Below are 23,334 nucleotides of genomic sequence, written 5' to 3' on the forward strand. Positions count from 1 at the left end.
CTCACACTCATGGACTCATACCCAGAGTCAAACGCATACGCTCACCCTCAAGCACACTGTTATTACTCCGCAAATTATCCACTGTGAATATTATTAAAGCCAGTTTTACAACACATGGTGCATTGGAGACAGGTGGAAGGCAACTAACTTACGATACACTTTGTTCCGTAACTTGGATGACCATGTAGAGGCAAACCAGGACGGCCAACCACCTCATGTTTATAGCTAGCACCCACTGTCCGTGGACAGTGGCACCAGGGAAAGGAGGTAATCACAGCAGGCTAACAGCTCGCCTGGACTATTTCCCACTGCCTTTTATAGCTGGTCACTCAGCCATATTGATTTATGGCTACTTATTGACAGAGGATGTTTCAGCAAAGTTCAAAGATCAAAGTAAATTTATCAAACTATGTCTATTCTACCATATACTCTATTACATTAATTTTGTTCAAGTCAAGTGAAGTCAAGTCAGGTAAAGTCAAGTCACTTTTTATTGTCATTTCGACCATAACTGCTGGTACAGTACACAGTAAAAACAAGACAACATTTTTCAGGACCATAGTGCTACATGAACAATACAAAAACTACACTGAACTATGTAAAACAACACAAAACTACACTAGACTACAGACCTACCCAGGACTGCATAAAGTGCACAGAAGAGTGCAGGCATTACAATAAATAATAAACAAGATAATATGCACATTAGAGGGCAGTAGATTGGTGTCTTACATAATAGAGAGAGAGAAAAAAGTGAATTACAGTAAGTATACTGTATATTACATAGTTAACAAATAAGTAGTGCAAAAATTAAAAAAAATTAAAAAGTAGTGAGGTAGTGTTCATGGAGGTCCTGGGTATGACTCTAAACTGCAACTGGTGATGAGTCTCTGACTGGGGACTTTCAGAGCTCTGGGGAGAGTGGAGTTACCCCTTAGTCATTCATTGCTCCCAGGGCCGCTCTGACCAGGAACGGTAGCAACTGCAAGGGTTCCTGCTCAGGATACGAGTGAAGGCCAACAGCAGATCCGGCAGGTTCAGTAAATGAACTTATGATGGAGAAGGCGGATGAGCTACAACCTCAAATGTCAACAGCTATAGTATAGGCGGATGAACGTTTGGGAAGAGAAATGGCGAAGTGAAGCACAATAAGTTATTTAAAATATTACAGAAAACTCTAGATCTAGATTTGAAAGACCTCCGCCTAATCAGAAATCTGTACTGGGAACAAACTGCCGCTGTAAGAATAGATGGAGGAGTGAGTCAGTTTACAAAAATCAAGAGAGGCGTTAGACAAGGGTGTGTTTTCTCTCCTGATCTATTTAATGTGTACAGTGAGACAATATTACAAAAAATAAGAGTCATCTTGGGAATCAAAGTTGGCGGTGAAAACATCAATAATTTCAGATATGCAGATGACACTGTGTTAATTGCAAGTACGGAGGAAGAACTACAAAACTAAATTGATATAATTGTTGAAGAAAGTGCAAAAATGGGTCTATCTATCAATTGCAAAAAGACAAAATGTATGGTGATATCCAAAAAGAAGGAGAATCCTTTCTGCAGGCTGAGAATAATCGGGGAAGACATAAAACAAGTACAGAACTTTTGCTACTTAGGAAGCTGGGTGACATCAGATGGCAGGTGTGACTTGGACATTAAAAGCAGAATAGGGATGGCAAAAGACACCTTTACGAGAATGAAGAGTGTGCTGACCAATACTAAACTAGGCATGACAACCCACCTCAGAGTACTGAAATGTTACATTTATCCAGTTATGTTATATGGCGCAGGATGTTGGACAATATCTAGTAACATGAGGAAACGAATTGCAGCAGCAGAGATGTGGTTTTTGAGGAAGTTGCAAAGAATACCATGGATGAAATGAATCTCTAATGAGGATGTCATGAACAGAGCAAATACAAAAAGAGGAATAATGTATGAGATCATGAAAAAGGCAATGTAACTTCATTGGACATGTGATTAGGAAAGAGGAGTTAGAATGCACGGTAATTATGGGAAGATTGAAGGGAAGAAAGCAAGAGGAAGACTAAGACAAATGATGATGGAGACAGCAGCCAGAGAACTGGAATTGATCCACTTGACCCGAAAGAGGAGTGTGTGGGCCTTGGAAGTCAAAGCTCAAACTGGGCACGGCACCTGATGATGACGATGATGGTGAGTGTTCATAGAATCCATGTCCATTCAGAAATCATATGGCAGAGGGGAAGGAATTAATCCTGAATCGCTGAGTGTGCACTTCTATGATTCTGTACCTCCTTCCTGCCATTAACAATGAGAAGAGAGAACGTCCCGGGTGATGAGGGTTCCTAATGATGGACATCATCTTTTTCAGGAACCGCTCTTTGAAGATGTCCTAGCTACTACGAGGCTGGTGCTCATGATGGAGTTGACTAAGTTTACAACTCTCTGCAGCTGACTTCAATGCTGAGCCAACCCCCCCACCCCCATACCAAATGGTGATGCAGCCAGTTAGAATGCTCTCCATGGTACATCTGTAGAAATTTACAAGTGCTTTTGGTAACATACCAGATCTTCTCAAACTTCTAATGAAATACAACACTGTGGTGCCATCTTTGTAGCTGCATCAATATGTTGGGTCCAGGTTAGATCCTCAGAGATATTGACACCCAGGAACTTGAAATTACTCACTCTTTCCAGTTCTGATCCCTCTATGAGGACTGGTGTGTGTTCCTTTGTCTTACCTGTTGCGAAGTCCACAATAGGTTCTTCGGCCTTACTGACGTGGAGTGTTATGTTGTTGTTGCAACACCACTCAGCTAGCTGAAATACCTTGCTCCTGTGCACCCTCTCATCACCATCTGAAATTCTGCCAACAATAGTTGTGTCATCAGTGAGTTCATAGATGGCATTTGAGCTTTGTCTAGCATAGAGTCATGGGTGTAGAGAGAGTAGAGCAGTGGGCTAAGCTTACATCCCTGAGGTGCAGCAGTGCTAACTGCCAGAGAGGTGGAGATGTTGTTTCCGAATTACACAGGTTGTGGTCTTCAGGTTAGGAAGTTGAGGATCCTGTTGCAGAGGGAGATACAGAGGCCCATAGGGAGATGCGGCAAAGCTTTTTGATTAGAACTGTAGGAATGATGGTGTTAACGCTGAGCTATAGTCAATAAACAGTATCCTGATATAGGTACTTTATTGTCCAGGTGATCCAAGGCTGTGTGAAGAGCCAATGAGATCACATCCGCCATAGACATATTGAGGTGACAGGCAAATTGCAGAGGTTCAGGTCCTTGCTGAGACAGGAGTTCATTCTAGCCATAACCAACCTCTCAATGCTCTTCATCACTGTAGAAACAAGTGGCTTCACATCGAGGCACCTTCCAGAAAGGCGACTCGTTAAGCAGATCCGATGGTTGTAGGGTAAAAAATGTGCCTGAACCTGGTTGTAAAGGTACTACGCTTCTGTACCTCCAGCCCGATGGGAAGTAGTGAGCAGAGGCCATGTCTTGGACGTGGTGTTCAATGCTTTCTCCTTTCTTCAGCTTCTCTCTGTCTTCAGTCTCTCTGGGACTGCAGGGCTAAGAACCTGGAGGCAAAAATCAGAGACATGGTTCATATACCTCTTTGTGAAGCAAAGGGATATGGATTGTCATTGTTTCATCACCATACAAGGAGATGTCATCAGTTTGATAGAACATAGTGAACAGTGCACTGCTAGTGTCTCCGTGTTTGGTCACGAAACGTTTGCAAATGGATTGTAGGACTGGTGAGCAACTGAACCCAGCCGTCAGCCACCCGAGCTACGCATCATCCAACTTGTGAGTGGCAAAAATTCAACATAAAAGAGACACAATTCCTTCTGCCTACAATTAAACTCTTCTGCCTGTACAAGATCCATGTCCCTCTATTTTCTGCATACTTATGCATCTATCTAGCAGCATATTACCCGCTTGCTCATCAGTCACTCTAAACACTCCCTCCCACCACCATCAGTGCGGAGCACACAGTAGTGACTCGCACAGGCTATTCTGACAGACCGTCACAAACCCGAAACCTCCCCCAACAAGATGACAAGGCCAGCAGGCATTGGGGAATGTCAGGTTCCAGCGCCTCCCCAACACAGTCCCAACAGGAAGCTCCATATTCCTTCATTGTTGATGGACTAAATCCAGTAAGACCCTCTCCTGAAACATTGGGAAAGAACCGTCACGGCATGAACATCAGTGGTTTAAGGAGGCAGCTCTCTATCATATCTCAAAGCCAGTGAGAGATTGGCCAGTAAAGAAATAAATTGGGACATTCCCCATAGCAATCATACAGGACTATGGAGAGGGTGCAGGAACAAGCACCCAAGCTATCCCTGAATCAAGAAGTAGCAGCTACCAAGAGAGACAGAAGAGACTTGCTTCCTTAAAGATAGAAATACAAGGAAATACACAGCATGTAACTAAGTCATATGGAAAACTTGCCCACCAGCCTCCAGGTCATTCAGAAAACTGACTCAGCAGTCTCCAGGACATTTGGGAAAATGACCCACCAGCCTCCAGAACATTTGGGAAACTGACCCACCAGCCTCCAGGACATTTGGGAAACTGACCCACCAGCCTCCAGGACATTTGGGAAACTGACCCACCAGCCTCCAGGACATTTGGGAAACTGACCCACCAGCCTCCAGGACATTTGAGAAACTGACCCACCAGCCTCCAGGACATTTGAGAAAACTGGCCCACCACCCTCTAGGACATTGGGAAAACTTCCCAGCAACTGCTAGGTCGTTTGGAAAGCCGCCCAACAGCTGCCAGGCCCCCATTTTTTAACATTGATCCTACCCTCATGCATTTTATTCTCCCCACGTTCCCATCAACTCCCCACAGATTCTACCCCACCCTTGCATATGTGGGACAATTTGCAATTAACCACTCAAACTGCACATCTTTAAGAAGTGTCACAAAACTGGAGTATTCAATGGAAACTCATGGGATCACAGGAAGAACGTACAGCTGCTACACACAAACACACACACACACACACACACAGTCCCTGTGGTGGGGATCGATCCCTGGTCTCTGGTGCCAAGGCTCCCAAGGGGTTATCTGATTCAGTTCATTGACTTAACAAGGTGGTTTGATCAAATGTAACCCCAACCCAGCCACCACCCCGCGGCGGGAGAGTTTGGACATGCAGAAAGTGTAAGACAGTCTTTCCTAAAGCCAACCACCTCTACCAGGAAGAAGCACAAGGCAGCAGAAACATAGGAAACCACCATGAAGGAGTTGCCCACCAAACCACATGCCATCCTGATTCAGAAACATATAGCTATTCCTTTCCCATCGCTGGGTCTAAATCCTGGAACTCCCTGCCTGAAAGAATTGTACATGGACCCACACCTTGGGCACTGCAGCTGTTCAGTGAGACAGCTCAGCAATCCCTCAAGGATGACGAGAGAAGGGCAATTAAATGCTGGCTCAGCCTGTGAAGCCAACCTCCAATGTGAATGATTAAATGTTAAGATTTTAAAAGAAGCTCATTCACCGGAGAGTGCTGAGAAAGGGAACATCGATACATCCAGGAGAGACCTAGCATGGATAAATTTAAGGAGAAAGGAAGAGGAAGACCTTGTGGTTGTCCATGATGTTATGGATACCTTCATGGATTTGTTGGGCTGATTGTTTGGTCTCTCTGTTGTACAAAGCCAAGGTCAGACCACGAGACACGGTGTGTTGTTTCAGCCGTGTTAGATATGCCCCCTTCATATTCCTCAACTAAATACACAACCCTCAATGAAGGCAAGGAGGCTCAATAGACAGCAGACACTGGAGTCAGGAGCAACACCCTCTGGAAGGACTCATACCAAATGTCGAGGGAAACGGACAGTCGATATTTCTGGTCAAGACACATCGAGTCCAGATGAAAGAGACTTGATCCAAAATGTTGACTGTCTGTTTCTTTCTATAGATACTGTCTGACCCATTAAGTTCCTTCAGGTTGCTGTGAATTCTGCGACAGGCCTGCCCTACTATTGTCCTTGAACTGGCCGTGCAATCCCCTCGTTTAGAGCAGAGGACCACTTTCGGTCAGATCTTATCTGGCTGAAAAATGCTCAAGGATGTAGTCACCCCATACAGCAGTGATAACTGGCAGACAGCTAATGTGAGTTATGGAGTCGTACAGCACCGAAACAGTCTTTCAGCTCCCTGAGTCTGTGCTGACCATCAAACACTGTTTACCCTAACAAGAGAAAATCTGCAGATGCTGGAAGTAGAAGCAACACACATAAAATGCTGGAGGAACTCAGCAGGCCAGGCAGCATCAATGGAAAGGAGTACAGTCAGCGTTTCAGCCCGAGGACTCCTGATGAAGAGTCTCGGCCCGAAACATCGACTGTTTCTCTTTTCCGTAGATGTTGCCTGGCCTGCTGGGTTTCTTCAGCATTCTGTGTGTGTTGCTGTTTACACTAATCACATTTTATTCTCCATGTTCCCCTCAGCTCCTCCCAGATTCCACAACCACCCACACACTAGAGGAATCTATAGCGGCCAATTGACCCGCCGGTCTGCACGTCTTTCAGATATGCAAGGGAACCAGAGGGCTGAGGGAAGACCCACACACCCACCGGGAGAACCAGCAAACTCCACACCAACAGCACCAGGGTTCAGGATCGAACCCAGGCTTTGGAGCTGTGGGGCGGATCTCAGTCTTTCACAACTAGTGCATCTGATTAAAAAGAAAAGCGACACTTTGACGAAAATGAGACACTTTTACCGTGGGGAAAGGGATTTGTTCATTGGGAGTGGTGCAGTGATCGTGTGTCAGTGACACAATTGCAGAGGGATGGCAGAGTAGTGCAAGTTAGAGTGACACTATAACAGTGCCAGCGAGGGTGGGTTCAATTCCTGCCTCTGACTATGAAGAGTTTGCACGTTCTCCCCATGGCCGCGTGGATTTCCTCCGGGAACTCTGGTTTCCTCCCACATTCCAAAAGACATTCAGGTTTTGAGGTTAATGAGTCACATGGGTGTAATTTGGCAGGGTGGGCTTGTTGAGCCAGAAGGATCCATTGCCATGCTAAGTGAATAAATAATATACTAAATATGGATAATCAAATGCTGACTCAGCCTGCAAAGCCCACATCTCATGAATGAATAATTAAAAGCAGGAACTTTAGATGAAACCCTTTCACCAGAGAGTGGGGTCCTTAATACTCCCAGGAGTCTGTTAATGAGTCTGAGCTTTGACTGGGCTGGAAGGGAGGGCGCCAGTGCTTGCTTAGGCAAGGTCACTCTGCCTCACCGGAGAGGGCGTGAATGGCTGGCAGCTCGCGGAATGGCGGCACTGATGCAAGATCAACTCTCGCTTCCCAGTGCTCTCAAACTGGGAGCCTTGCCGGGGCGTTGCAACAGTCCCAAACTCTCACCAAATAAACTTTGCCTGATACCACAGTAAGCAGTTTGCTAACTATTAACATCACTTAACCTTGAACTTGTGAACAGATAGGGTTCAACACATTCCAGTTTTTATTTAAATAAAATTTGCATGTCAAGCATTTGCGGGAATCTGCCATCTGGAAATTGATCCAAAACCAATAAAGTGTTTTCTCCTTCTCTACATGTCCATCAGCATCTCTCATCTCTAAAGAGTATTACTGCGGGCGTGGGGGAGGGGGAAGTCGCGACATGGAAATGATGCTGTTTGTCGTGTGTTTGCATTCTTTCCCTCTGTCTTTAAATTTTACACTATGTAATGTATTGTCCAATATTGTAAATGGTTTTGCAGATTTTTTTTATTTTGTACATTTTTTATTTTGAATAAAGCCTATTTTTGAAATATAAAAGGAAGTTATAGTCAGTGGTCACTTTATTAAGTACACCTGTGTTGGGCATGTGGCCAAGTGGTTAAGGCGTTTGTCTAGTTACCTCAAGGTCACTAGTTCGAGCCTCAGCTGTGGCAGGGTGTTTGTGCCCTTGAGCAAGGCACTTAATCACACATTGCTCTAGACTGTACGAGGAGTGGCGCCCCACACAGACTTCCAGCCTGCACCTTGTAAGGCATGAAAATGCCCAATGCAGGCCTCTCATGGTCTGAGTCGACATTCCCTCCCCTGTACATCTGTTCGTTAATGCAAATGTTTAATCAGCCAATCACGTGGCAGCAACTCAATCCATAGAAACATGCTGACATGGTCGAAGAGGTCCAGTTATTGTTCAAACCAAACATCAGAATGGAGAAGATATGAAATCTGAGTGACTTTGACAGTGGAATGATTGTTGGTGCCAAACAGGCTAGTTTGAGTATCTCAGAAAAGGTTGATCCCCTGGGATTTTCAGGTACAACATCTCTAGAATTTACAGAGAATTGTACAAAAAAAGAACACATCCAGAGAGAGGCAGTTCTATGCCTTGCTAATGACAGAAGTCAGAGGAGAATGGTCAGACTGGTTCAAGCTGACCAGAAGGTGATGGTAACACAAGTATCCATGAGGTACAACGGTGGTGTACATGGTGTACAGAAGAGCATCTCTGAACACCCCTATGGCAGCAGAACACCATGAACATACCTCCCGTACCTAATAAAGTGCAGCACGTAATTCACACATCTCATGAAACAGGAGGACGTCATCCTGTTAAGTCCCTGCTGGTTCTTGAGCTATTCTGTCATCTTTCTCCCCACATCCTTCACTGTGAACCATTATCGCCAACTCCTCAGCAACTGCCCAGGATTTTACCCCTCAGACGCACAGTCGGGGGAATTTGCAGCAGGCCAACTACTCTTACAAACGCACATCTTTGGGATGTGGAAGGAAAGCTACACATTCACCAGGAGAATGTGGAAGGGAGGATGGGCATTGTGACTAGGGAGGAAAGGGACGGTCGTGAGCTCATCGCAGCATTAAGTCTGACACAGAATGGGACATGGCCTTCCTAGTCACGGAAAGCAGTGATGAGCTGTTAAAACTCCAATAATTCAGCAATCTGCTGGTGCTGGACTGACAGATCTTCTGCACCATTGGCTGTCATTTGACTAATACCCAATGCAGTCAGATGTCCTGATGGCATGTCTCTGTCAGAAACATTGACAATTCTTCTCTCCTCCAGCACCTTGTGTGTTTCTCCAGTTTCCAGCATTTGCTTGCGTCTACACTCCTCCAGTTATAGAAAAATTAAGCGCAGAATCAGGCTATTCAGCCCATCTGATCCATGCCAACCAATATGCTCATCCAAACTATTCCCATTTGCCGGTGTTTGGCCCTCAACCCTTAATCCTTTCCTACCTATGTACTGTGCAACTACTTTAAGTTGTTGTGTCTCCCTCAACCACTTCTTCTGGCAGCTTATTCCATCTAACCACCACCGTCTGTGTAAAAAAAAAGTTGTCCCTCAGGTTCCTGGTATACCTTTCCCTTATTGCTCACCCAAACCTTGGGAGGGGTGAAAGACTGGGCATCATCGCTGTCTATGCCCTGTCATGATTTTAGACAAGTTGTCTAACCTGTTCCTATAGTTCACTCCATCAAGTCCTAGAAGCATTTTTGTACGTCTTTTCTGCACTCTTTCCAGATCAGTAACATCATTCCTATGGTCAGGTGACCACAGTTGTAGCCAATAGCCAAAGTGCAGCCTCTCTAGAGAGTTCGGTCTAGTTTGTACAACTGCAACATAAGATCACAACTTCGAGACTCAATGCTTTGACCTGTGAAGACCAGCATGCAAAACCTTCACCAGCAAAGAGCAAATAATATGAACAGTCACTAAGCAGAGACGATCAGCAACTGTTCTGCAGCTGATCCCGAGTGGACTATTCTAGTGTTTCTCAGTGGAATTTTGTTACAATGGATGGTGACTGCTTTATACGTAGATTTGAACCTTCTCAGGGCCCTCTCTACTGCACTATCTATGTGTTCAGTCCCAATGTTATCTCATGAGATTTGTCACAATATATTGAAGAATTATATGCATTTTCATTTCTGTTGTTTTAATTCATGTCTGGGGGAAAATGGAAAATATGTTTCCCATCTCTTATTTTGTCATGCTGGTAATTGACATGGTGCATGCGACATAAAGAACATTCACAAGTATACAAAATGGGCAGAAGATTACCTGCAATAATTAGTCTAACCTCCGACCTACCCCCCACTATCACCGTCGTTACTGCCACTCGACCCTCGCCACTGTATCCTGCCTCATTGGGTCCGGAAGAGTGAATGGCTTGCTTCTGAGTTTTTCCCAGTCTCCTGGGCCACACCATGTTCTCGGAGCCACTGCCGGGCTGGACGTACAGAAATCTGGTCCCACACCACTATTGACTTCACTTCAACTATTCAGTTCTTGAACCAACAGGCACTACCCCAATCACCACCTCAGTGCAGCATATTAGTGACCACTTTGATCAGTTTTCCCAGAAATAGACTTTTTTGTTTTGTCCTTTCTGATAAAAATTATGTATAATTTATATTTTTCTTGTGAGTACTGCTGGTACAGTTTCATGTGCCTGTGATGATGCTTCAGGTATATTTTTCATTGAACCTCTGTGTACCACAACAAACTCCCCTTTGACTTTTGTGATCTTGGACGTGAAGCCTTCTGAATCACACCAACACTAAACCTTGCAGAGGGTGAAGCAAGGAAGAGACACGAGAAACTGATCGAGGTTCCTTAAACTCTATCACCGTCGTTCTGATGCAAATGGTCTGATTTAGATTGTAGCTGACAGAATAGGAACACACCAATGGCAATAACTGAGTGGAAAACTTTGTCTTGTTTCTTTGGCTGGCAGTGCCAGGGCCCTCACAATCAGATCCTCTCTGCAGAGTCGAAATATCCTGCCTAATGTATGCTTCCCACTTATGACTGTAGTGGGGAGGATAGGGTCGCCCACCTCTTTTCAGACTGACGATTTGCTAAGATGGCATGGAGGAGGTTGCGAAGTTCCCAAACTCGTTTTGTCCTTAGCACCTGCATAACAGAGAACTCTCTGAACTACAGGATGTTTATCAATTCGGCGAAGGGCGCCTTTTGGTCTGCCTGAAACTGATTGATCTCCCAGCACTGCGGGATCTCTGTGATGGACTGCTGCCCACTGGCACATTCCAGGAGGAAGGAGGGTGTGCTGAGAGTTGACATAAATTAACATTGTTGGAACTGCTGTAAATGAGATTCGTGTAAACTCAACGGCCCTGGTGGTTGAGGACAGTGGGCAGAGAGACCCAGGAGGACCCACTGCTTTCAGAACAGGAGAGTTCGTTTGTTCATTACGTGCCGTGTCAACAGGACAGTAAATGGCCAATACCTGAACAGGAAGAATTATTATTGCCTGCTGTATGTTCAGGGAGAGGAGCTGGTTGGTCAGCACCCTATTGAGACCCCATCCTTCAAACCTGAGAGAAACCTTATTAATACAGTGTAACGTCATTAATGACAGTCTCTGAACAACAAGATAAGCACAGGAGGTTCTGTAGATGCTGGAAATCGGGTGTAAAAGGTACTAAATCAGTCCGAGCAGAATCATTGCATTTACAACTGGATGTTATGAGAATGACCAGCAAAGTGAGCAAAAGCTCCACTCCTTACAAAACCATGGCAACATAAACCCTGGTTTGTTTTAACTCATTCATGAGATCTGGGTGTCACGGTGAGGCCAGCATTTCTTAGCCGACCCTAACCTACCCCCCAGTTGGGAAGGTGGGAGTGAGTCACGTTCTAGAACAGCTGCGGCCATTCTGAAGATCGTGCTCCCACGGGGCTGGGGAGGGAGTTCCAGGATGTAGAGCCAGTGGTGATGACACAGCACCTGATTTCCAAACCTGGATGGCGAGGAACTAGCAGGAGAGCCTGCAGGTGGCAGTGCAGGTTTCCTAATCGAGCAACTGCAGTGCATTTTGTCAAATGTTGACCAAGCTTTGGGGAATCAAGTTACAATATTGGTAAACATGGGTGACAGGGTGGAGGTACGAGGGGTGATTGATAAGTTTGTGGCCTAAGGTAGATGGAGTCAATTTTAGAAAACCTACCACATTTATTTTTCAACACAGTGCCCTCCTACATGTACCCACTTAGTCCAGCAGTCGTGGAGCATACAGATCCCTTCTTTATAGAAGTGGTCCTCAGCTGGGCTGATTGATAAGTCTGTGGCCTAAGGTAGAAGGAGATCAGTTATTAACTTCAAACTTTCTGCATTATTACCCAAAGAGTTGAACTGCCCATGCATGTAATGAGAGCGTCTTGGACCTCCAGGTGGGCCACAGCAGGGGTGATTGATAAGTTCGTGGCCTAAGGTGGAAGGAGATGAGTTATACAGCTCTTGTTACATGCCCATGCAGTTCAACTCTGAGTGAAAATGCAGAAAGTTTGAAGTTAATGACTGATCTCCTTCTACCTTAGGCCACAAATTTATCAATCACCCCTGCTGTGGACCACGTCTGGAGGTCCAAGATGCTAACTTCTACACTGAAGGGATCCGTATGCTCCACGACCGCTGGACTAAGTGTGTAAATGTAGGAAAAATAAATGTGCTAGGTTTTCTAAAATTGACTCCTTCTACCTTAGGCCACGAACTTATCAGTCACCTCTCATACATCTCTACCAATGGAGGTATATGGTACCCCTTCCCTCCACTAGCCTGCAAGTCACCCTTGGGAAAGGTGTAGCACCCACTTAGTTCCTGATCAGGGTCCCGTGAAGCTATGGGGAGTAGGTGGTGGATAGTCATGTGGGCAGCAGGTGTATATCACAAATCCTGCTTATGTGACCACTTACACCAGGCAGACAATCTCTTAGAAGTATTGATAATGGCTGGGGTCACCCGTCTTGTCCAGAAGAAGGCAATGACAAACCACTTCTGTAGAAAAATTTGCCAAGAACAATTATAGTCATGAGACGATGATCACTAATGTTATACGACATGGCATGTAATGACAATGGTGATGATGATTGGTAAGCAGGCAAGAGATGTTGACAGCAGCTACTCAATACACTCTTGGTGTGTGAACTATGGGATCTCACTGCTTTTCTCAGGGCCCCTTCTAGTGAACCAGTTCCCTTCATACCCTATGTACGACTGTCCTCACTGAACAATTGCCTGCACATTACATAGACCACAGCACAGTACAGCACAGGAAAGGCCCATTGGTCCACTGTGTTAGGCAGAACTGGTTAATCAAATGACATTTAATTTCTTCTGCCTGCACATGCTCCATATTCCTCCATTCCCTACATACTCGTGTGTCCACCTGACATCCTCTTAATCACCTCTTGCTTCTTCCTCCACCACCACACCAGGCCGCCACTCTCTGTGTAAAAATATTACCCGGCACCACTATGAACTTACGTTCCCCTCCACTTTAAAATCACACCCTCTGGTATTAGACATTTTGACCTTGGAAGAAAGATACCCACTGCTTGCCCTACCTATGACTCATTTTTTCAGGTCTAGCCTCAGTCTCCAACACTCCAGAAAAATAAATCAACCCAAATCAGTCCACCCTCTCTTTATAGTACACACTCATCATCCAGACAGCATCCTGGTAAACCTCCATTTCCTCCGTTTCATATTCTGTGATTCTCACCCAGTGACTCATTTCCTAGTCAGGATAACGTGTGACTGGATGGACGGCTGGCATGTGGTGGTGTCCTGGATGCCTCCTACCCTTATCCTTGTTGATAGAGGTTGCAGGTTTGTAGATCCTGGTACAGTAACCTGGGCAGTTACTGCTGTGAACTTTGTTGATGGTGCACTGTGCAATGGTGCAGAGGGAACAAATTGTTAGGATGGTTTATGGGGTGCCAACCAAGACGGCTCTTTTGCCTAAGGTGGTGTCAAGCTATTTTACTCAGTCTGTGGTGACTTGTTATTGACATTTTCCCAAGACAAAACTCCTTCACAGAGGTTGGTGAGATTGTGGAACGAGCTGCCAGTGGAAGTGGGTTGGATTTCAACATTTAAGAGGAATTTGAATAGGTACGTGGATGGGGGTGGGCATTGAGGGTTATGGCGCAGGTGTGTGGCTAGCAGAATAATAGAGAGTTAAATGCACCAAGTTCCTGAGAGTTCACATCACAGGTGACCTCACCTGGTTCCTCAACATCATCTTCCTGAACAAGAAGGCACAGCAGTTCCTCCACTTCCTAAGGACCTGGTTGACCCCTTCTGCATCGGATGCAGCAATTCAGATTGACAGGTTTACCCTACACCATCAAAATAGATCTATAGAGTCTCTCCAAAGCAGAGGTGGAGGAGTATGCCTCATGATCAACTCTTCTTGGTGCTCAGGTATATCAGTTCTGCCCCAACTCTACTCACCAGACCCGGAATATCTAGCAGTTAAGTGCTGTCCTTTTTACCTACCACAAGAGTTCTCTGGGGACATTTTGGTAGCAGTTTATATTCCACCTCAGGCCAATGTCAAGCAGGCTTTAGATGATCTGAGCAATGGGATCAACATGCACGAAACAGTGCACCTTAATGCCTTCACCATCGTTTTGGGGAATTTTAACCAGGTCAGTTTGAAAAAAATCACTAAGCAATTACCATCAGCAGGTCACTTGCAATACCAGAGGAAACAACGCATGGACCACTGTTACACCACCATCAAGAATGCCTACTGTGTTATTCCACGCCCTCACTTTGGGAAGTGAGGACCAAGAAGGTAGGGACAAGAGAAGCACAGGAGTGCCTACAGGACTGTTTTGAATCAGTGGACTGGACTGTATTCAGGGATTCATCTTAAAAATCTGAATGAGTGTGCTGCAGTTGTTACCGACTTCATTAAAACCCATGTGGATGAGTATGTGTCTACAAAGACTTACTGTGCATTCCCAAACCAAAAGCTGTGGATGAACCAGGAGGTACATCATCTGATGAAGGCTAGATCTGTGGCATTCAAAGCTGGCGACCCAGGTCTGTACCAGAAATCCAGGTATGATTTACAGAGGGCTATTTCAAGGACGAAGAGACGATTTCAAATGAGATTGGAGGCAACATTGGATGTACGACAACTCTGGCAGGGTTTGCAAGACATTACTTCCTACGAAGTGAAACCCAATAGCATGAATGGCAGCGATGCTTCACTACCAGATGAACTGAGTACCTTCTATGCCAACTTTGAAAGGGAAAATATAACTACAGCTGTGAAGATCCCTGCCGCACCCGGTGGCCTATTATCTCTGTCTCCAAAGCCGATGTTAGACTGTCTTTAAAGAGGGTGAACCCTCACAAGGTGGAAGGTCCTGATGGAGTACCTGGTAAGGCTCTGAAAATCTGTGCCAACCAACCAGCGGGAGTATTCAAGGACATTTTCAACCTCTCATTGCTACAGGTGGAAGTTCCCACTTGCTTCAAAAAGACAACAATTATACCAGTGCCTAAGAAAAATAATGTGATCTGCCTTAATGACTATCGCCTGGTAGCACTCACATCTACAATGATGAAATGCTTTGAGAGGTTGGTCATGACTAGACTGAACTCCTGCCTCAGCAAGGACCTGGACCCATTGCAATTTGCCTATTGCCACAATAGGTCAAGGGCAGATGCAATCTCAGTGGCTCTCCACACAACCATAGATTACCTGGACAACACAAGCACCTCTGTCAGGATGCAGTTCATCAACTATAGCTCAGCATTTAATACCATCATTCCCACAATCCTGATCGAGAAGTTACAGAACCTGGGCCTCTGTACCTCCCTCTGCAATTCAATCCTCGACTTCCTAACTGGAAGACCACAATCTGTGCGGATTGGTGATAATATCCCCTCCTCGTTAATGATTAACACTGGTGCACCTCAAGAGTATGTGCCTAGCCCACTGCTCTACTCTCGATATACATGACTGTGTGGCTAGGCATAGCTCAAATACCATCCATAAATTTGCTGACGATACAACAACCATTGTTGGTAAAATCTCAGATGGAGACGAGAGGACGTACAGGAGCAAGATATGCCAACTAGTGGAGTGGTGTCGCAGCAGCAATCTTGTACTCCACGTCAGTGAGATGAAAGAGCCGATTGTACACTTCAGGAAGGGTACCATGGAGAGCATTCTGACAGGCTACATCACTGTCTGGTATGGGGAGGTGGGGCAGGCTACTGCACAGGACCGAAAGAAGCGGCAGAGGGTTGTAAATTTAATCTGCTCCATCTTGGGTACTAGCCTATAAAGTACCGATGACATCTTCAGGGAGCGGCGTCTCAGAAAGGCAGCGTCCATCATTAAGGATCTCCAGCACCCAGGACATGCCCTTTACTCACTGTTACCATCAAGTAGGAGGTACAGAAATCTAAAGGCAATTTAATCTATTCAATATACATATACAGTGATTGATTTACCTATTTATTAATTATTTTTTTCTATATTATGTATTGCATTGAACTGCTGCAGCTAAGTTAACAGATTTCACGACACAAGCCGGTGATAATAAACCTGTTTCTGATTCTGAGATGGAGGCACGCAAGGCCCCCCGCCCCCAGCTTAACTGCGTTTTACAGGAGCACCATTGAAAGCATTCTGACAAGTCACATCTCCATCTGGTGTGGGAGCAGTTGAGCATCGGACCAGAAGTCCCTACAGAGACTGTGAGAACAGCTGAGAGGGTCATAGGGTCTCCCTGCCATCCATCGGGGACTTTTATCAGGAGCCCTTAGTATTACCAAGGATCCCACCCACCCATCCAGCATTCCCTTTGACTTTCTTCCATCAGGCAGCAGACTCCGAGAACGGTCAGGATGAGATACAGTTCCTTCCCCCAGGCCGTGAACTCCCTACCACACTCACTCGAAGTGTCACTGGATAATCTGTACTGTACCCTACAATATTTAATTTCTGCACTTTACTTTATTTTCTGCATATTTAACTATAAATTTTATCTTTACTTTCCTAAGTTATTATGTCATGTGTACTACTGTGCTTTACACCCTGGTCGGAAAAAACATTGTCTCATTTGACGGTATACATGCATATATTTAAATGACAACAAACTTGAATTAAATTGACTTGATTTGAATAGTGTAGCATGGATTAGACAGGCCAAGGGACTATTTCTCTGTTGTAGTGCTCTATGTCTCTGTAACTCTGACAAATAGGCTTGTGTAATTCATTCTGCCATTGACAGGCCTTAAATATGAAGAATACCCGTCGCTACTTTTGTGTCTCCAGTGGGTTACATATGGGCTGGCTTAGTCCTTCCTCTCTTTCCCCTTGGGCAGAACAGCTCACATCTTCATAGAAACATAGAGACATAGAAAACCTACAGCACAATACAGGCCTTCGGTCCACAAAGTTGTGCCGAACATGTCCTTACCTTAGAAATTACTAGGCTTACCTATAGCCCTCTATTTTTCTAAGCTCCATGTACCAATCTAAAAGTCTCTTTAAAGACCCTATCGTATCCGCCTCTATCACCGTTGCTGGCAGCCCATTCCGTGCACTCACCAGTCTCTGAGTAAAAAATCTTACCCCTGACGTCTCCTCTGTACCTACTCCCCAGCACCTTAAACCTGCGTCCTCTTGTGGCAACCATTTCGGCACTGGGAAAAAGCCTCTGACTATCCACATGATCAATGCCTCTCATCATCTTATACACCTCTATCGGGTCACCTCTCATCCTCCTTCATTCCAAGGAGAAAAGACCAAGTTCACTCAACCTATTCTCATAAGGCATGCTCCCCAATCCAGGCAACATCCTTGTAAATCTCCCCTGCACCCTTTCTATGGCTTCCACATCCTTCCTGTAGTGAGGCGACCAGAACTGAGCACAATACTCCAAGTGGGGTCTGACCAGGGTCCTATATAGCTGCAACACTACCTCTCAGCTCCTAAATTCAATTCCACAATTAATGAAAGCCAATACACCGTATACCTTCTTAACCACAGAGTCAACCTGCGCAGCTGCTTTGAGCGTCCTATGGACTCAGACTCCAAGATCCCTCTGATCCTCCACACTGCCAAGAGTCTTACCATTAATACTGTATTCTGCCATCATATTTGATCTACTCCTAATCATATTATATCTCTCCAAATGTACATAAATCCTGCTTCTCAGGATCTTCTCCATCAACTTACCTACCACTGAGGTAAGACTCACTGGTCTATAATTTCCTCGGCTATCTCTACTCCCTTTCTTGAATAAAGGAACAACATCTGCAACCCTCCAATCCTCCAGAACCTCTCCAATCCCTGTTGATGATGCAGAGATCATCGCCAGAGGCTCAACAATCTCTTCCCTCGCCTCCCACAGTAGCCTGGGGTACATTTCGTCTGATCCCGGTGACTTTTTCCAACTTGATGCTTTCCAAGAGCTCCAGCACATCATCTTTCTTACTATCTACATGCTCAAGCTTTTCAGTCCACTGCAAGTCATCATCCTCTGCTTCTTTTCCAGGGCCTGGCCAACATTCAGTGTGATTCAAGCTGAGGAACAGACACTGTCTGGGGATAGTGAAACTCCAGTAACCTGGCATGTTTTGGCATTCGAGATTCTTCAGACTGTGGGATATCACTCTGACTACACACAACTAAAATACAATAACATAAAGTTTGCAGTCAACCCAGTGATTAGGAAGGGAGGTTGGAAAACAGGACTCTGCTAACTTTAAATTGAGTATACAAAATGGGCCCCCGGTAAGTTTGAAGGGACTGCGGGCTCAGTTTACTGCTCTGGTCCTTGTACATTCATGGCCAGATTATGCACTAACTCCATCTAAAAGTTTGCAGATGACACTATCATAGTGGAGTGTATCTTAAATAACGATGAGTCAAAGCTGATAGAGAGCTGAGTGACATGGTGTCAGGACAACAGCCAAGAAAGGAGTCAGTGCACATATTCCTGGCGTTTGTATCTTCTTCCTGATAAGACGAGAATACAAAAGCCTGGAACATGTACACTGTGATGAAAATCACCAATTCCAAACATGTAGGAACTTGAAGCTCTCAACCCTCTCAATTTCTTCCTGGGAAGAGGAAAGAAGTGAGAATGGTGCAGAAGTTGAGAGCTTTGAGAATTTCAAGCTCCTAGTTTTGAATTGGTGATGTTCATAGCAACATTATCAATAGCTACCTTTCTCCAACCACGTGGACATCACGGCCAGAAAGTTCACCAATGCATCCACTTCCTCAGGGGGGCTAACGAAATATGGCAAGTCACTGTGGACCCTTACCAAGTTTATTGATACACCATAGAAAATGCAGGGTAATGTAACAGGTGACAGATTGTTCATAATGAAGCTGTTCTATGCAATTCAGAAACACCACCATTGAGTTGTTGTGTTCACTTTAAAAGACTGCATCTGATGTAATGACATCAGCGTAAGGCGTCTGCTCTTGGTTTGTTCGTAATGGAAGTAAAGGCCTGCGGCTTTTGTTAAGCACATAAAATGACTCTCGCATGATTAATTTACAAAATCCTACAACAGCATTCTCTCTGAATGCTTAAAAGCTTGGTTTTGCAACTGCACTGCACATGACTCCAAGAATCTGCAGAGCATTGAGGATGCATCTCAGCAGATCACAGAAACTAGCCTCACCCTTTATAGACTCAGTAAAGTAGCCAGCAAAGTCAAAGACGCTGCCTATCTGGACATTTCTCTCCCCTTCCCATCGGGAAGAAGTTACCAAAGCCTGAAAGCGCATACCAACAGGCTCAAGAACTGCTTCTGCTCTGCTGTAATAAGACTATTGAATTGTTCAATAATATGATGAGGAGAACTATTGACCTCACAATCTACCTCATTATGATCTTGCTCCTTATTGTTCACCTGCTCTGCTCCTTCTCTGTAGTGTTACACTTTATTCTGCATTGTTATTGTTTTACTTTGTTCCTCCTCAATACATTATGCAAGACAAGAGTTACACTGCATCTCAATACATATGATAAAAATAAACTGATATCAATTCCAATTCCTCTCACCAAGACCAATTTATAAACTCCATCATCTCTTTGCTGTATAACCAGAAAGCATGATGTTATTGCAGATTAACTCTGTGGTATGAGAGAAAAAAAAAGTTGAACCATTTACCTTTGACACTCCAGCAAGTAAAGAAAGCACCATCATCTGTATAGAGTGGCTTACAACATATTTTATTTTCACAAATTGCAAATTTTTCCAAGCAATCTAAGTAGAAAAGAGCATAGGCTTCAGACATCTGAAGTTTCAGTGTCCAGAGGCAACAAGCAGGGGGTTACTCTGTAAGGAAAGTCTGCAGGCTGTGGAGGGGAGATCCAGAAATCTCCAGTTACTAATCACAGTAACAGACACAAAATGCTGGAGGAACTCAGCAGGCCAGGTAGCTTCTATGGAAAAGAGTGAACAGTTGGCGTCTCAGGCCGAGACTCTTCATCAGGACTGCAAAGGAAGAGGGAGGAAGTCAGAATAAGAAGTGGGGAGGGGGAGGAGGAAGTACAAAGTGGTAGCTGATAGGTGAAACTGGGAGAGGGGGGTAAGTAAAGAGCTGGAAAGGGCTAGAGAAGGGTGAATCTGATAGGAGAAGATAGGAGACCATGGCAGTGAAGACATGTTCCCAGGAAGGATACGTGGCTGTGGTCACTGGTCTGGGTGAGCACATGCTCAAAGAGTCAGAGGGCAATAGAGATCACAAAGGGGGAACAATGTGAGAGTATCGCTGAACTCCAGTCAAACAGAGGACTTCTTCCCACCACCATGCAGAGGTGTGGACATGTAAACATTGAGTAACAGAGATTCTTACCCCAGTACCACCCCAGACCACCACACATCACCCCATCACCACACCACATCACCCCTTAACCACCCCACCACCCAGCAAGCACACAAGTCCTTTGATCCAATTTTGGTCTCTTCCCACTTGTCATTTGCCACAGTGTGAATTTCTGACTGATTTACAAGAGCTGATTGCACTGCTTTGTCCTTTATGGAACTGGCCGATTGCAAAATGGTCTCAAATTGCAGAGGAGTTCCTGCATCAAGAACGGTGATGCAAACAACCTGCTCAAATGAAAAAAAAGACTATCAGTTTAAGATAATACATTATTACCTCTCTGGTTACTCCACCTACACCCAAGCCTTGCTGCTCTTTATAACTGACTAGACAATAATCAGTGGTAATGCACTGGATGTCCTGTGACGGAGTTTGCTGTTGGTTCTAGATTGGATGATTCATCATGTGGATGCAGAAACAGAAAACAGCTTGAGTGACAGTGAACAAAACCATAGGAGGAGGAGATCAGTGTGAGGAACTGTCAATGACAGTGAAAATAAAAAACACGCGCAGACGCTGGAAATCCGAAATAAAATCAAATCGGAGCAACAATGTTGGGAACACACAGTGCGTGGGTGGAAAGAGAGAGCTGTGATGTTCTAGAAGGCACGGCGGCACAGCTGGTCATCCCGCTGCCTCACAGCTCCAGCCACTCAGGTCCAATCCTGACCTCCACTGCTGCCCATGTGGAATTTGCACGTTCTTCCTGTGACCATGTGGGTTTCTCATGGGTGTTCCAGTTTTCTCCCACATCCAGTCTGACAACATGCAGTCTGATAAGTTCATTTCCCCCTATAAGTTTCTCCCAGTGAGTAGTGAGGAGTTGAATCTTTGGGGGGGTGGGGGAGTTGTTGGGGATGCTGGGATGGGATTAGTGAAAAAGAGTGGTTGATGGTCAGCACAGATTTGGTGAACTGAAGGGCTTGCTTTTGTGCCGTATGACTCCATGGGAAGATTAGTTATGGTCTAAGGGCCAAAAACTTTGGTCAGACCTTCTGGTGAATGTACAATCATAGACAGGGATTTCCAGGATTTAGACCCAGTGGTGAAGGATCAGATCTTTGAACACTGCATGCCATATTGGGGAACTTGAAGTTGGTGTTGCCCTTCCCACTCATAATCTGCCCTTGTGCTTCTTGGAGATAAAGATTGTGTGTTTACAATGAGCTGTTGGTGTAGCCAGTCTGAGGACGTGGAACTTTCTCCTTTCCACAGATGCTGACTGACACACTGAGTGTTTTCAGTATTTTCTGTTGTGCTTGTAGAGTCATGGTGAGATTGAGCACAGGAAGAAGCCACTCAGTTCATACAGTCTATGCTGACAATCAAGTACCCACATACATTATTCACATTTCATTTTCCTCATCTTCTGACATTCCCATCTCCCTCTGCTTTTCCCATAACCCTTGGTTTTCCGTAGAGTCTGGAATTTGTTCGAGTTTGCTTCAGTGACTGGGTTGTCTCAAGCCACTGGGGGAGGGAAATCCAAAGTTCACTGACATCAGGTTGAAGAAATTTCATCTCATCTCAGTTTCAGTTGGTTTACTCCTTATTCTGAAACCATGACACCTGGCACTAGACTCTTCATCCAAGGGAACCCTCCCTCCTGTGCTCAGCAAGTCAATCCCCTTACCGGGTTCTGCTCTTTTTGTCTGAACTTGAGGGAGTGTAGGCCAGAAACATACCATGTTCACCTTAATTTGAACCTCTGGCCTTTTCTTATGTTTGTCCAGTGCCATCTACACTTGCCAGTTCAGTAATGTAAAAGGTCACAGAGTCATACAGCATAAAAAAGGCCCTTTGGCCCATCATGTTCATGCCAACCATCAAGGGAATGGAGGGACATGGACCATGTGCAGGCAGATAGGCTTTGTTTAAATTGGCTGCATGGCTAATGCAGTCATGGCTGGACAAAGTCCCTGTTCCTGTGCTGTACTGTTCCATGGTCTAATTTCACCAAAAAAGGCTCTATCGGAACTCTGTAGAGCAACCAGAGGAACAGTGAAGAGAATGCACCAGAGATCCTCCACAAGGGCACACCATGGGAGCTTCCATGAGATCAAAGCTGGTTGGCACCATGGCAAGGAAGTATCAGCTGGCAGTGCAGAAGGTTTGTCCACCCAGCATTTTCTCCTGATGGGGTGGAGGGTGGATGGAAGCAGAGCTGAGCCCTACAGAGGACACCGTATTATGTCCATGCCTGCTGGAAAGACTCAGAGCCCATGGTACCATTCCCAAGCCCCGTCCCTGCAACGAGACACAGATCCCACAATGGTTCTTGGTTTGCCCACTGCCATGTGGAGACTGATAGACAAGTCTTTGTTGGATGGGTGTGGTGGGTCAAGGAGATATAAAGCATGGAAGCAGGCCCATTGGCCCACAGAACCTGTGCTGACCCCAACACCACATCATTCCCATTTCATTCTCCCCACATTCCCATCAAGTCCCCCAGATTCTACCCCTCAGCCATAGACCCAAAAGCAAACAGTTATCTCCCTGACCTGCACATCTTTGGGATTTGGAATGAAGTCCACAATGAAAGCATGCAAACTCCACATGAACAGCACTTTTCTTTTTTGGATCCTCCCATTCTGGTGCAGAACACTCCAGTGTACTGTACATCTTTAATGTAGTGT

General features: G+C 45.2%; 1 protein-coding gene across 1 annotated transcript in view; it reads right to left on the reverse strand.

The window, feature by feature from the left end:
- Positions 1-232, reverse strand: part of LOC140198096 (complement C4-like) — a 125,785-nt gene extending 125,553 nt beyond the window's left edge. The window contains exon 1 of the mRNA XM_072258996.1: positions 153-232. Coding sequence (XP_072115097.1) covers positions 153-217 — 65 coding nt within the window. The 5' untranslated portion in view covers positions 218-232. The remainder of the gene's footprint in view (positions 1-152) is intronic.
- Between the last annotated feature and the right edge of the window lie 23,102 nt (positions 233-23,334).

Source organism: Mobula birostris, chromosome 5, assembly GCF_030028105.1.
Source record: "Mobula birostris isolate sMobBir1 chromosome 5, sMobBir1.hap1, whole genome shotgun sequence".
NCBI classification, from domain to species: domain Eukaryota; kingdom Metazoa; phylum Chordata; class Chondrichthyes; order Myliobatiformes; family Myliobatidae; genus Mobula; species Mobula birostris.